At 49.1% G+C, this 14,923-nt stretch overlaps 1 protein-coding gene across 2 annotated transcripts in view; it reads right to left on the minus strand.

Annotated features, from left to right (window-relative positions):
• The window catches only part of OTUD5 (OTU deubiquitinase 5), a 35,712-nt gene that overhangs the window by 11,665 nt on the left and 9,124 nt on the right, over window positions 1-14,923 (minus strand). For both annotated transcript variants that reach the window (XM_003807236.4, XM_008959302.3), the window contains exons 2-5: window positions 10,640-10,733; window positions 1,396-1,460; window positions 1,153-1,309; window positions 906-1,054 (exon numbers count right to left, since the gene is read on the minus strand). In XM_003807236.4, coding sequence (XP_003807284.2) covers window positions 906-1,054; window positions 1,153-1,309; window positions 1,396-1,460; window positions 10,640-10,733 — 465 coding nt within the window. The remainder of the gene's footprint in view (window positions 1-905; window positions 1,055-1,152; window positions 1,310-1,395; window positions 1,461-10,639; window positions 10,734-14,923) is intronic.

Here is a 14,923-nt window from a genome sequence, read left to right on the forward strand (position 1 = left end):
GGATTACAGGCACCCACTGCCACACCCAGCTAATTTTTGTATTTTTAGTAGAGACAGGGTTTCACCATGTTAGCCAGGCTGGTCTTGAACCCCTGACCTCAGGTGACCTGCCAGCCTCGGCTTCCCAAAATGCTGGGATTACAGGTGTGGGCCACCGTGCCCGGCCTCTTTGCAGTAATTCTGTAAATCTAAACCTGCTCTAAAATTAAGTTTATTTAAAAACAAAACAAAAAAGAACCCTATGTTGGAGGGTGTATTGGTGTTAGGCTATGTGTTTCCGAAAATGAAGCAGGAGTACTTTGTGTTTGTAGAAGTGAAACCTGAATAGAAGATACCAAAATCCTCAGCAAATGACTGTAAGAGAGAGAGAGAAATGAATGAGAATCTATCGGTATGTGCTGGGAAAATGCACTGCCACCTTCTGAACACCTACTAGGCCCCAGGCCCAGTGGGAGGTGCTTTCTGTATCAGCCAAGCTGCCAGCCTGGAATACTTACAGAATCTGCCTAGATCACACAGCCAGTGAGTGGTGGGGCCAGGCCTGTACCCCATGTCTCTGTGACCATGGCTGTCTGTAACCACTATGATCCCAGGAGAAAGACCCATGCCAAGATGCCCAGAGCAAGCCCTGGCTCACTGCTCCAAAATAGGACTCCACATCCTAAAATGCCAGCCCTCAACGGGCACAAAAGATAGGTAAGCCAACTCAGACAGGCAAACCAAGACCAAAGAACAAGCCCTGAGAGATCACCTTAAGTAACTCTCTATTTTTTTTTTTTTTGTAAGGGTGACCTCAGGGGAGAGAGGAGACAGGATATTTTTGTGAGTTAGGGGCAAAACAGACTCCAACAGAGGTTTCTGACCTCTATATCCAGCAGCCATTCTGGGCACAGGGACCCACTCACCCCTGGTTTGAATGATGGCAGGCCCAGCCCCACACCAATGGTGGCCTTGTTAGGATTCACCACTGAATTATAGTGGATATTCCGATGGTAGCTAACACGAATGGGTTCGTCCTCGTTTTGATGTATCCCATGGAATGTGTTGATGGGTTCTGCAGAGAAAGAGAAGGAGGGAGCATCCACAGCAGGCCAGGTTGGGCAGGCTCGAATGAGGCACCATCTTTCCCTCACCTACCCACTGCAGAAGTACCTGTGCTATACTGGTACACCTCCACAGGACGGTTGTACATCTCTGCCATGGCCTGCATCTCAATGTGGTTGCCATGGCAATTGTTTTTCCGCTTCCTGTTAATGTAGGTGGTAAAGTCCTCTGTGACATAGTTGGAGAAGTAGTCGGCATTCTTCATCTGCAGAATAGATTGGAAGGTTAAGGTCTGTGTGGAGAAGAAATCCTCCCACCCTGCCCCTCCCCCAGAGGCCTCCATTTTCTCACCAGATAGTCCATGCAATGCTTTCGCACAACCTCATGCATGTCCTGGTCTCCATACACCTGGTCAGCTGTGGGGGCAGAAGAAAGCAGCAGCTAGGGTCAGAGATGCCAGAGAAGAGCTCTGAATCATAGAACATCCTTTGGGGAGGAGGAACTGGGGGACCAGGGAAATTCCCTTTTCTACCCCAAGGCCTGGAGAGTTCTTGCCCTTGTAGGCTAGAACGGGGTCATGGAAAAATATGGCAGGCAGGGCCAGACTTGAAGAACAAGAGAGTGCAGGTGAGAGGAACACATCCACAGGCCTCTTGGGCAGATGACTTTGTCTAGGGTACACGTGGCCACTCAGAGAAATCAGCAACATTCTAAGTTCCACAGGTTGGCCTCAAATGCTATTGATTCCCACACACCCCCTTTGCTTTCCACATGAGGAAACTGAGGTTCAGGGGGAGTTTGTGGTTTGTCCAAGGTCACAAAGAGTCAGTCTGTGACAGAGTCAACTCTGAATTCAGTTTTCCTGACTCCTACGAGTCAACATGGCCTTTGTAGGCTGAAAAAAAAGGGAACAAAGACAAAAAAAGGAAAGAAAAAAAAATGGGCTCCAAGCCCAGTTCTGCCACATACTAGAGAGTTGAGTGACCAGAGGCAAGTGACCCAAGTGTTCTGAGCCTCATATACCTCATCTGTAAAATGGGAAAAAGAGGGATAACAGGCCAGGCGTGGAGGCTCACACCTGTTATCCCAGCACTTTGGGAGGCCAAGGTGGGCAGATCACTTGAGGTCACGAGTTCGAGACCAGCCTGGCCAACGTGGTAAAACCCTGTCTCTACCAAAAATACAAAAATTAGCCGGGCATGGTGGCGGGCGCCTATAATCCCAGCTACTTGGGAGGCTGAAGCAGGAGAATCGCTTGAACCCAGGAGGCAGAGGTTGCAGTGAGCCGAGATCATGCCACTGCACTCCAGCCTGGGCGACAGAGTAAGACTCTGTCTCAAAAAAAAAAAAAAAAAAAAAGAGGGATAACCAAATGGCAGGCCTTTTGTGGGGATTAAATGAGATAACGGGTATAAAATAACTACCACTGGGCTTGGGACAGAGTAGCCACAGAGTAAATCAGAATTCCTTCCTCCGTAGGGAGGCCTGAATGTGGGGTACTGTGAAGGTGACAGAGGTGAGTAAAATCCTGCCCCTACCTTCGGGGAGCACACAGTCTAGTAAAAGAGATAAGACACACATGCAACTAACTTTAGCTTAACTCAGGATGGGCAGCCTGTGGCCCGAATAGTCCAGGCGTCGTGAGATTTGGTCAAACTAAGGCGAGAAGGAAACACACTCCCTCTGCTTCGCTTGAGGATCTTCACACATGCCGTTCCTTCTCTTCAGGACGCTCCTTCCATCCTCGTCAGCTGCCTACTTCTCAAACACCAATGTGTTCTTTATTTATTTATTTATTTGAGACAAGGTCTCGCTCTGTTGCCCAGGCTGGAGTGCAGTGGCGCGATCATAGTTCACTGCAGCCTTGACCTCCTGGGCTCAAGCGATCCTCTCGCCTCAGACTCCCAAAGTGCCTGGATTACAGGTGTGAGCCACCGCGCCTGGCCCAACATGTTCTTTAATACAGTTCCCCACTACCCAGGACACCTCTATCACCAGATTTATCAAAGGTGTGCATAGACTTCTGCCCGACCACACTGGGCTCCCACAGAAGGCAAAGGGCAGTTCACACCAAAGTCCACCCCCAGCTCAGGGCCCGATACAGTAAAGGAAATCAGGAAAAGTTTACTGAGCAAATGGATAGGCTGGGTAAGCCAGGGAGCTCTTCTCCCTGTGAAATTAAAGTGGGCCTGAAGATCATGCAAGTCTGATTTCCACTGGTTTTGGGAATTTCCCTTTGTTTCCCCAGAGGACCACTGCTCTGATGGGATCTCCCTGGGGCATGGGGCTAGGGTCAGGTCACACAGGAACACTCCTGAGTTCTTCCCTGTCAGTCTACCTCTCTGAAGAACTGTCAGAAGAACACCTTCCCTGCCTTCCCCTTCCTACCCTGGAGGGTTCTGTGAGAAAGGCTACTCTGAGATAGAAAATAGGGCCCATGTTTGTCTCCAGTCCTCTTGGAGGTGAAGAGACCTGAAGGGTAAGGGGGTGTGGAGGTTGTGAAGGCGGGAAGGGGGGTAGCCCCTTCACCAATGTAAACAAGGATGTGGGTTCTGCGGCCACACTCTCCCCCGCCCTCCCCAGCGGCATTTCCAGCAAGTCACATGTCCTGCGCACAGGCTGGGGGCCCCCTGCTGCTGCCTTTCTTAGAAGCCAGGACCACAGAGCCCGCACAGTGAGCTACTTGGGGAGCTATTTCTGTAGGCTGAGCTTGGGGTACTGGGAGGCAGTGCTGTTGGCAGCTGCAGTAAACAGGAACAAAGATGAGAATGAAGGGGTTAAATAGGGGTTGGCTGGCCAGGCTCAGAGAGATAGGCTGAGGTGCTGGAGAAAGCCCATCTCCTATGGAAAGGTGAACGGTCATTTCCAGGCCTGGGAGTTCTATCTTCAAGAGCTAGATGCCAGATGCAGGAAAATGGGGAAAGAGAGGAGACTGTGGAACAGGGAAGGGATCTGGGGGAAAACCCCCTGAGGGTCCCATTTCTCTGCCACTGACCCCTTTGCCTGGCAGAAAGGCTCTGCTGCCTCCTAGCTGTGTAGCAATGGATAAGGCCTTTAACCTCTCTAAGCTGAAATGTCCTCATGCATAAGGTGGAGACAGTAACTCCTCTTCCATCTGCTGGGTGTTGTCAAAACTACACAGGAGGTTTGCCAAGCACCTAAGGCACAGTAGGTGGTCAAGAAACAGGAACACAATTTGTCATGACGACAATGATTCCTTCATATGCTAGTTACCCACGAGTCAGCCAGAATGTTGCCATAACCACTTATGAAGCCCTTCCTCATTTCTGTTGCAATTCCTCAGCCAGAGGAAAGCCCCAAATGCAGACCTAGGATGCATGTCCTCTCCTGGCTCTCTACCTTTAGCGAAACCAAAGGTCCACAAGTCTACCTCTAGGCCGTTAGTTCTAACAAAACTTCAGCAGTTAAATTAATATCGAATTAACAATACAGGCTTCATAAAACAGGGTCCTAAAGTATGGACGAGTTATGACACTTCTTTACTTATCTGTAAAATGTAAAATACCACCTTCTCTCCTCAATCCTATGACGGCACTGATAGGTGATATGGTATAACATGTACCTAATCACAGCTTTTGAGGGGGGAAACACACCACACTGATTATAAGGTATACCCTAAGTTTGGAATCATTAACGTGGAAGAAAATATACATCTCCAAACCAAGGAAAACAGCAATAGTACTACCCCAACAAGGGAGAATAGAAGGATTTCTCCAATAATATAAGGCAGGAAAAGCATCTAAGCACAGAGCTAAACACATAGGAAGTACTCAACAAGAATTCATTTTTGGCCAGGTGTGGTGGCTCATGCCTGTAATCCCAGCAATTTGGGAGGCCGACGCAGGTGGATCACCTGAGGTCAGGAGTTCAAGACCAGCCGAGCCAACATGGTGAAACCCTATCTCTACTAAAAATACAAAAAATTAGCCAGGCGGGGTGGTGGATGCCTGTAATCCCAGCTATTTGGGAGGCTGAGGCAGAAAAATCGCTTGAACCCGGGAGGTGGAGGTTGCAATGAGCTACAGCCTAGGCAACAAGAGCGAAACTCTGTCTCAAAAAAAAAAAAAAAAAAAAAGAATTCGTTTTTCTGACTTTCCTAGCTCCACCTCTGTCCTCCAGAAAGCCCTCCTCTTCCCAGAAGGCTGGCACACAGGGCTGGGGGCCAGGCTTGACTTCCCTGTGGAGGGGTCTGAGGTTGGGGGGATGACCTGCAGAGGTAGGGGAATTCAGAGAACTTGTTTTGATAGAAACTGAAACTCCTCCTCTTGCTGACGCTGCACTTGTGGGCAATCTGCACCTGTTCTCCCCTCCCAGAGGCCAGCTGGAAGGGGGTCCCCCACCATTCTACCTCTGTTACCATCTCCAACAGGGCTCAGAAATCCTCAGTACAATACTACAATTGGTCCCACACCAAAGACTTTTCACACTCCAACTCATTCTATCCTTACCAAAACACTCTTACTTTACCCAGGAGACACAGAAATGTGGCAAAGCTTGCCTGGGATCACAGATTTAGGGGGAGTGAAGGTGAGGCCAGGCTCTCAAAGGGTAACTGCTGGCCCCAGCTGATATTACCACTTTCATCCCAATCTAGCCACCATCTTAGTCACCTTACTCCCTGGGGCAGGACCTGATCTTGTGTGCCTCAGTTTCCACACCAGCACAAGCAGGAATCAGCTAGAACCCAGGAAAGGCATGGGAGAGGGCAGAGATTATAGATATCAGGGGCTGCATCTCTCCCTAGGGCCACAGAGGCCAATATGAACCTTACCCTCCCCATACACACCCCACTTCTTTCCTTTTTCTGGACACACAGAGACACCAGTATAGAAATGCACATGTGTATACACATACAGCAGAGACTGCCAAAGATGCTCCCTGAGGCCAAATGCTCACCCAACAAATCCCACAACAGAGAACTATCACATTCAATGAGTAGATGCCCTTGCCACTTCAGGAAAGACTGAAGATGTGAGGCTCTATAAACTGAGGGACCCCCTACCCCACCAACCTCCTTCCTGGCCTCTGGCAGGGTAGGTGGAGGGCAGGGGAAATAACCAAGAGCTCTAACAGACTAGCCTCAACCTCTCTCCTCTGTTGCCCGGGGGAAGTCCTTATGTAACTAATGTAATGTAACCAATAATGTACCCAGATTTATGTTAAGAAGCAAGACATGAGAGCCTGGATTATCTTCCTATAGGGTCCTACCATTTGCTTTAGAGACATCTGAGAACTGCCTACTCCCCAGGTAGCTGCCTGCCTCCCAGAAGAGCCACACCAAGTTCCGCTAAGGGCAAAAAAGGAAGCTAGGTGTCTACAGGGAACCTAAAAACAAACCACACTAACGTGTGTACACACAGCTGCAGAGGGAGACAGGGACCTGGTCTGCTCCCCACTACCTTCCTGGTCCAGTGGGAACCCTGGCCCCACTGAGAACCAATCTCCTGAGGAGATGAGCCAGGACAAAGGTCTCACTTGCCTGTCAAGCAGCTGTGGTGTGACCTGGTCTGTAGCCCCAACTACCCCAACTAGCATACCCTCAGTGGGAGAGACAGAACTCATCCCACTGGATAGTCTGGTTCCTGAGATGTGTGCTCCTCTGCTCAAGGATTCCCACTGCAAGGATGAGAAACCTGAAGGATACACGGGAGAGGCTGAAGGAAGCTGGTGTACAGGAAATGGCCCGTGGGAATCTTCTTTCTGTGGCCTGGTTCAACCTCAAATACCAATGTTCTGACACTGGTTGTATAACCTAGATAGGGTAGGGTCTTGGCTTTCTCTTGAGGCCTCAGTTTCCCCATTTATAAAACAATCAAAATTGATCTCAGATCCATCCCTCCTAGTGCTGATGGTTCATGTTCCAAGACCAAAAGGCCCAGAAGAGTGGGCCTAGCTAATGTTTCTGGGCCTCATCGTGGTAACATGCACAGCCCTTGCCACTCCCCCATGGCCCATGTAGAAACAACCATGTGGCCTTCACTCTGCCCACAGAAGCTAGCACCAGGACCCTGGTCAGGGTTAGAGGTTTCTGCTGAGTCAAAGCCACATGGAGGGAGGGAGCAAGGGAGAGATGCAGAGTCATGTTTCCAGGAGGAGGTTATCTGAGCATAACAGGGACAGGGTGGGCCACAGGATACCTCTGAGGCTCAGGTTCCCACCTCCACTCCACCCAAGCCTTCAATGATGCTCATGAATCCCCAATAAGAGGAGGTAGGAGAGAACTGAGCGCAAGCAATGGATATTGCTTAACTCAGGGGAACCAATGGCAGGCAGGCAGCTACCTGGGGAGTAGGCAATTCTCAGAAGTCTCTAAAGCAAATGGTAGGACCCTATAGGAAGATAATCCAGGGGAACAGAAGGCAGAAAGCCACCTGCCTCAAGACTCCCAACAACAGAGGGCCACGTGCTCCTACTTGGAGGAGGTAAGGTCCAGAGAAGTCAAGGAACACAGCCAAGGTCATCCAGCCAGTTGACAACCAAGCTAAGAAGCTAAGGATCCTAGGATCATAAAAAGAATGTGTCCTGGCCGGATGCGGTGGCTCATGCCTATAATCCCAACATTTTGGGAGGCCAAAGCGGGTGGATCACAAAGTCAGGAGTTTGAGACCAGCCTGACCAACATGGTGAAACCCCATCTCTGCTAAAAACACAAAAATTAACCAGGTGTGGTGGTGCACGCCTGTAATCCTAGCTACTCAGGAGGCTGAGGCAGAAGAATCACTTGAACCCGGGAGGCAGAGGTTGCAGTGAGCCGAGATCACGCCACTGCACACTCCAGCCTGGGCGACAGAGGGAGACTCCATCTCAAAAAAAAAAAAAAAAAAAAGAATGTGTGTCCTTTGGACACCTCTGGGTTCCCAGGCCAGCTCTGGCTAATGGCCCTGAGCATGTCATTTCCCTTTCTATGCTTCAATCTTTTCACCTGTCTCATGGGATAATGATCCAAGTTTTGCAGTGAGCCTGAAGCACCCAGCTGAATGCCTAGCACACAGCAGGACAGCAGGGGTCAAGGAAACAGTGCCCTCTATGTTTGCAGCCCCCGCCCAACTCCAACTCTCTGCTCCACGTTCCTTCCACTATTCAACACATGGCAGGAAGTCAGCCTGTAGGGCTTCACACTACAGTCTAAGCTGACTGCCATCTGTCCCCATCCAGGCGAGGCTGGAAACAGGGGGGCAGCAAAAAGCCCAGGGACAAAGTCCCCTTCCCAGGCACATGTATTATGCACTCTGCACCAAGGAAACCTCCAGATAAGGTCTAGAGACCAAGGGCCATGTACTTCGGGGGAGAGGCCACAGGACTTCTGAGGTTTTACAGAGAAAAGCCAAAGGCAGCCCAGTCAGGGGAAATGTGTAGCCATAGTGCCGATAAGGAAAGGCCTTCAACCTGCCCTGGTCAGCTCTTCCTGTAAGTAGAGGCCCCTTACTGAAGGCCCCAGTGGGAGGAAGGGTCGGGAGTATTTGGGGAGAACAGCTAGATACATATAGACACACACACACACACAAATACTGCTCTTGATACGAGTTACTACAACAAGCCAGGTCCTCACTAGCTAGCCCCAAGGGTCGGGGGTATTTGGGGAGAACAGCTAGCTAGATACACACACACATACACACACACACACACACACGGAGAACAGCTAGCTAGATACACACACACACACACACACACACACACACACACACACGGCTCTTGATATGAGTTACTACACAAGCCAGGTCCTCACTAGCCAGTCCCAAGGCTTACCCTCAATGACTGCCCAAGACTCGGATGCCCGCTGCATTCTCTAATCCTAACTCCACCAGAAGCCCTGCTTACCCCACATCTAGCCTGAGGTCTCAACACAGGGCCTAGCACCTAACAGGCCCCCACCTATTCTTTCTTTGCCTTTCTTTTGTCCAAGATGCCCCGAAACCCAGCTCTTCCTCTGGGAAACATCCCAGGGAAAACACAAACTTGAGCCAGAGGAGTAGGAGGGATAAGTTTTTTCCCAGTCCAATAGAGCCCATTGCCTGAGCCTCTTCTGCTTGGCAGAATAGAGAGGAGACCATTCACTCCACCCTTTCAACAAACACATGTGACTCTGAGGCACCAGTGAAAATGGCATCTGGGTTTTACAAATGCTACTGTTCCATGAGGGTCTACTATATGTGTCAGGCACTAAAGGGATTTACCAAAGCAACTTCATTAAATCGTTACAGCATTAGGGTCTTTTAGCCCCATTTTACAGATGAGGAAACAGCCTCAGGAAAGAAGAGCTGCTTGCCTAAGGTCATACCAAGAATCAGTTGTGAAGCCAGGGATGGAGCCTAAAACACCCCAGCCCACCAGTAGACATGGGGGGTACCCACAGACGGAGAGAATAGCAGACCAAGAAGGAACTCAAAGAGGCATTGAGAATCAACACCATTTCACAAACGGGAAGACCAAGGCCGCCAAGTGTCACAGCAGTTATGAGTCAGGGCCAGAACTAGAAGGTAGGTCTTCTGACTCCCAGCTCAAAGCTCCTATCAGAGGGCACTTTTCCTTGGTAGATATCAGAGAACCACAGCGAGGATCAGGTCACATTCCCAGCTTCCCCTTCACCCTAGCACAGGACCTCACAACTACTTGTTGGGTCACAGATTCAGAGCCAAAATGGCCTCAAAGATCTAACTCAGACTGGATAACAGATGGTATTAAGGCATTATTAATTCTGTTAGGTGCAGTAATGGCATTTTGATTATGTTAAAAAGAAGAGAGTAAGTCTGTATCTGTCAGAGAAACATACAGAAATATTTATGAATGAAATGATCCAATGTCGGGGTTTTGCTTTAAAAATACTCTTCTTTCAGGGGAGTGAGAAAGAGTGGGCGGGATAGTGATGAAACAAGGCTGGCCACGTATTGACTATTTTGAAGCTGGATGATGGGTACATGAGGGTTCATCATTCTCTCTACTTTTATATAAGTTGAAAAAAAATTCTATGATATAAGAAATTTGTAAAGATCTAGTCTGATAGCCCCCATACACACAGATTGAGGAACAGAGACCCGCAACACACCAGAGATGGGATCTGGGTATAAACCTAGGGGTCATACAGCCCAGGGTGGCAGCAGTGTGCTATGGTTAAGAGCATGGGCCTCAGACTAATCTAACCCAGACACTGAATCCCAACTCTACCACTTATTATTTTACTCCAGAACTCTACCACTTATTATTTCACTCCAGACAAGTCACCCACCATCTCTGAGCCACTTTTCTCATCTGACAAATGGAAGCAACAATAGTCCCTACACTCACCTAGCTTAGAGGGGAATCAAAGAGGTTTCCTGTAGCACCTGACAGACAATGTGTCCCAAAGGATATTATTTTCTTTATCATTCTTCTTGCTGTTATTATGCATATTAATCTTGCACCACTACAATGTCTCAAGACCCACGGCTAGAGGTCAGATACCAACTTGAGGCTGGAGCCTAGAGTCCCTAAAAGATTAGCTAGCTCTGCCTCAACCCTGTCTCAGGGGCTATTCCTGATAACTGGGACACAGCTTAGGGGCAGCCCTAGGCCCTTAAGGACTAAGGCAGAGACTCACCTACAGCCCGGAAGAGACAGGCGCCATCCTCCTTCATCTGCTTGATGATGAAGCCCTTCTTGTCTCGTAGGGCCTTTTCAAACCAATGCTCCTGCTGGAGGGAAGAGGTGGGGGTCAGCAACAGGGAAAACCTGTACTCCCTCCCCAGGGCCCCAACCTCAAGCTCCCGAGAGGCCTAGATCATTGACAGAGAGGACGCTGGCCAAGGTAAAGTTCTCAGCCCTGTTTGACCACTCCATGCATGTGAAGTAGGAGACTCTTTTAGGGAATTAATTAGTTGCTGAGTGAAACTAAGACTTGCTTCCAAAAGGGTCCTAGGTGCCCTGAGAACAGTGGCCCCATATGCCTTATGGCTTCTGTTGACCTTGCAGGGCCTGGCCCAGGGAGCCACACTGCCCCAGGCAGCCAGAGACTCAGACCCAGCAAGTGCCTGGGTGGAGAATGTGGCTCTACCTCAAGGAGTTTCATGTAGGAAAGGTGGTGAAGAGGCGGTAACTAGCAAGAGCCTAGATCCTGAACCTGACAAAGGGCTAGAGGATTCCAAGATATGCTGTAGGCCGGGCGTGGTGGCTCACACCTGTAATCCCAGCACTTTGGGAGGCCAAGGTGGGTGGATCACCTGAGGTCGGGAGTTCGAGACCAGCCTGACCAACATGGAGAAACCCCGTCTCTAATAAAAATACAAAAGTAGTCAGGCGTGGTGGTGTATGCCTGTAATCCCAGCTACATGGGAGGCTTAGGCAGGAGAATCGTTCGAACCCAGGAGGTAAGAGGTTGCGGTGAGCTAAGATCACCCCATTGCGTTCCAGCCTGGGCAACAAGAGCGAAACTCTGTCTCAAAAAAAAAAAAAAAAAAAAAAGAGAGATACTCTAGAAGGCAAAAGTGTGCAAACAATGTTCTCATCTGTGACTGAACACATTTAACAGATATCTACACATATATACATATGTATGTATACAAACACACGTACACAAAATTGGGAAGGCTAGACAGCAAAATATCCCTAAGTCCTGGTGTTATCAGCGATTTTATTGCACTTTCCCTTTTATAAAGTTACACTAAACCCAAAAAGCTTTGAAAATCAAAAGTCTTTTTTTTTTTTTTGAGATGCAGTCTCACTCTTTTGCCCAGGCAGGAGTGCAGTGGCGCTATCTCGGCTCACTGCAAGCTCTGCCTCCCGGGTTCATGCCATTCTCCTGCCTCAGCCTCCCGACTAGCTGGGACTACAGGCGCCTGCCACCATGCCTGGCTAATTTTTTGTATTTTTAGTAGAGACGGGGTTTCACCATGTTAGCGAGGATGGTCTCGATCTCCTGACCTCGTGATCCACCCGCCTCGGCCTCCCAAAGTGCTGGGATTACAGACATGAGCCACTGTGCCCGGCCCAAAAGTCTTTATCTAATTCATTTGGCATCATAACCTGACCAGAACTGACAAGAATCTATTTATCCCACTTGGGGTAAATATTCAAATATTTCAATGCAGAAAACATTCAGGTGTTTGATTATGAGGTGCTGCCTCAGATCCTGCTGGAGGTGTTATGTAATACAAAGTATACACACCAGGTAAGTTTTATAAATTGTTTTTTTCCTAAATTCCAAAGCACACCTGGCACCACGAAGGTTCAACTTAAATGAACCTGTACAAATGCATATTTTTTTATTAAAAAAAATAATGACCATATAACCTCTTAAAACATAATTTTCATTTCAAAACAAAACCAACCAGAAGCAGCAGACCTTTCCTGGGCCCCTCACGCCCTCTGCTGGCTACCAGAAGCAGCCAGCCTGACCTAGCAACAAGGCTGCAAACTACAGGATTCCAAGCCTGCTCCTTGTGGACACAGGCCTGCCCAGGGATTTATAGGATCTGGGGTATTAGAGACCAGACATAGGGGCCCACCTATCCATAAGGCCATTTTTCCCCAGCTCAGGCAAGGGGTGGAACCCATCCCCTAAGAAAGCCAGAGGAGAAGCATCTCTGGCAAAGTTGTAAGCACAAGGTTTGGAACACAAGAGCTCTGGGTTCCAACCCCAGCTTTGCCACACACTTGCTGTCTGTTATCACTCTCAGTTTCCTATAGAATGGGGGATATGTTGATCTACCGGACAGAGCTGTGAGGAGTTTCAGGACCTAAAGAAGCTTTGTAAATAACATACCATATACTAGGGGAAGTTGTCGCCAATCACAGAAGGGGAGGAGATCAGCACAGAGATTATGCACAACTGAGAGACCCTCAGAAAGTCCTAGGTGAGTAGCGGGACAGGAGGGGAGGAAGAGGTGACAAGGGAATACCCAGCCAGTCCCATCATCAGGGCCCACACCCCAGGAAAATGTGGCTGGATTTCTAGAGATGACAAAGACACCTGGAAGCCCTTAATGAGCTTCCATGCGCAGCACAAGGACTCCTGTTTGTGCACAACATTCCAGTGGTCCAGGTGTCCCTCCTTGCCCCCAAGCCTGTGGATTAACACACTCCAGCCAGTTATGCCCAAGTCCATCCTGGCCACACATGGTCAGCCATCTCCCAGAGTCATGGGCCTGCCCCAGCCAGGGGTCTCCAGCAGGGATGGTGCAACCACAACTATAGTCCCAAACCTGACACAAGAATAGGTTCTTAAAAAGAAGGGAACACAGCGACTTCCTGGCTTTGGAGAGAGGGGAAAAAGAGAGGAGAAAAGGAGATCAAACAGGAGAGGGGCTCCTACTTATCCATTCAAGAAAGACTTACCAGGCAGCTACTAAGTAAGATACTGGGCTGGGCAGTGAGGACAGTGAAATGAATCAGACTTAGTCTCCACTCTTGATAAGCTCACAAACTACTTAGCAGAGGGGTAGGGAAACAGGTAACCACCACAAGGTATGAACAAGGCTGTGAAAAATGTAAATGCCACGTGTTGTGAAACAGAAAGAGGCTGGGCGAAGTGGCTCTCGCCTGTAATCCCAGCACTTTGGGAGGCCGAGGCAGGTGGATCACTTGAGATCAAGAGTTCAAGACCAGCCTCGCCAACATGGTAAAACCTTGTTTCTACTAAAAAATACAAAAAAAATTAGCTGGGCATGGTGGTGCATGCCTGTAATCCCAGCTAAATCAGGAGGCTGAGGGAGAAGAATCGCTTGAACCTGGGAGGCAGAAGTTGCAGTGAGCCGGGATCATACCACTGTATTCTAGCCTAGGCGACAGAGTGAGACTCTGTCTCAAAAAAAAGAAGAAAAGAAAAGAAACACAGTCATTGGGCCAGGCACAGTGGTTCACACCTGTAATCCCAGAACTTTGGGAGGCTGAGGTGGGCGGATCACCTGAGGTCGGGAGTTTGAGACCAGCCTGACCAACATGGAGAAACCCCGTCTCTACTGAAAAATACAAAATTAGCCAGGTGTGGTGGTGCATGCCTGTAATCCCAGCTACTCGGGAGGCTGAGGCAGGAGAATCGCTTGAACCCGGGAGGCGGAGGTTGTGGTGAGCCGAGATCGCACCATTGCACTCCAGCCTGGGCAATAAGAGCAAAACTCTGTCTCAAGGAAAAAAAAAAGAAAAGAAAAAAAGAAACACAGTCATTAAGGCTAGCACCTGAGAGGAGGTGCCACCTGACCAAAGGATTAAAACACCAAGACCTCCAAAAATGCTTGTTAACTGGATGAGAAATGAAGTCACTTCTGCCACGAAGTACCAGGAATGCCTGGAGCCCAGCAATGAATTCAGTAGAGCTAAAGTTCTGGGTAGTACTAGGCAGGTAAGCAGGGAGGACCAGGAAGAAAGATGAACTCATATTAACTGAATACCTGCCCCATACCAGATGCAAAGGGTGACCTCGTTTAATTTTCCTGACCACAGCCCAGGTGGCAGGAAACATTACCCTCACTTTACAAAGGCAGAAAGGAGGCCAGACACGGTGGCTCACGCCTGTAATCCCAGCACTTTGGGAGGCCAAGGCGGAAGGATCACCTGAGGTTAGGAGTTTAAGACCAGCCAGGCCGACATGGCGAAGCCTTGTCTCTACTGAAAATACAAAAAATTAGCAGGGCGTGGTGGCGTGTGCCTGTAATCCCAGTTACTTGGGAGGCTGAGACAGGAGAATCGCTTGAACTCGGGAGGTGGAGGTTGCAGTGAGCCGAGATGGCACCATTGCACCCCAGCCAGCCTGGGCAACAGAGCAAGACTATGTCTCAAAAACAAAAACAAAAACAAAACAAAAAACAAAAAAACAAAGGCAGAAAGAGAAAGGAGCTGGAGTTTGGATACCAGCAAAGCCTAGTGTAGAGGCAACAGGGAAGACCCCCAC

Source organism: Pan paniscus, chromosome X, assembly GCF_029289425.2.
Source record: "Pan paniscus chromosome X, NHGRI_mPanPan1-v2.0_pri, whole genome shotgun sequence".
Taxonomy (NCBI): Eukaryota; Metazoa; Chordata; class Mammalia; order Primates; family Hominidae; genus Pan; species Pan paniscus.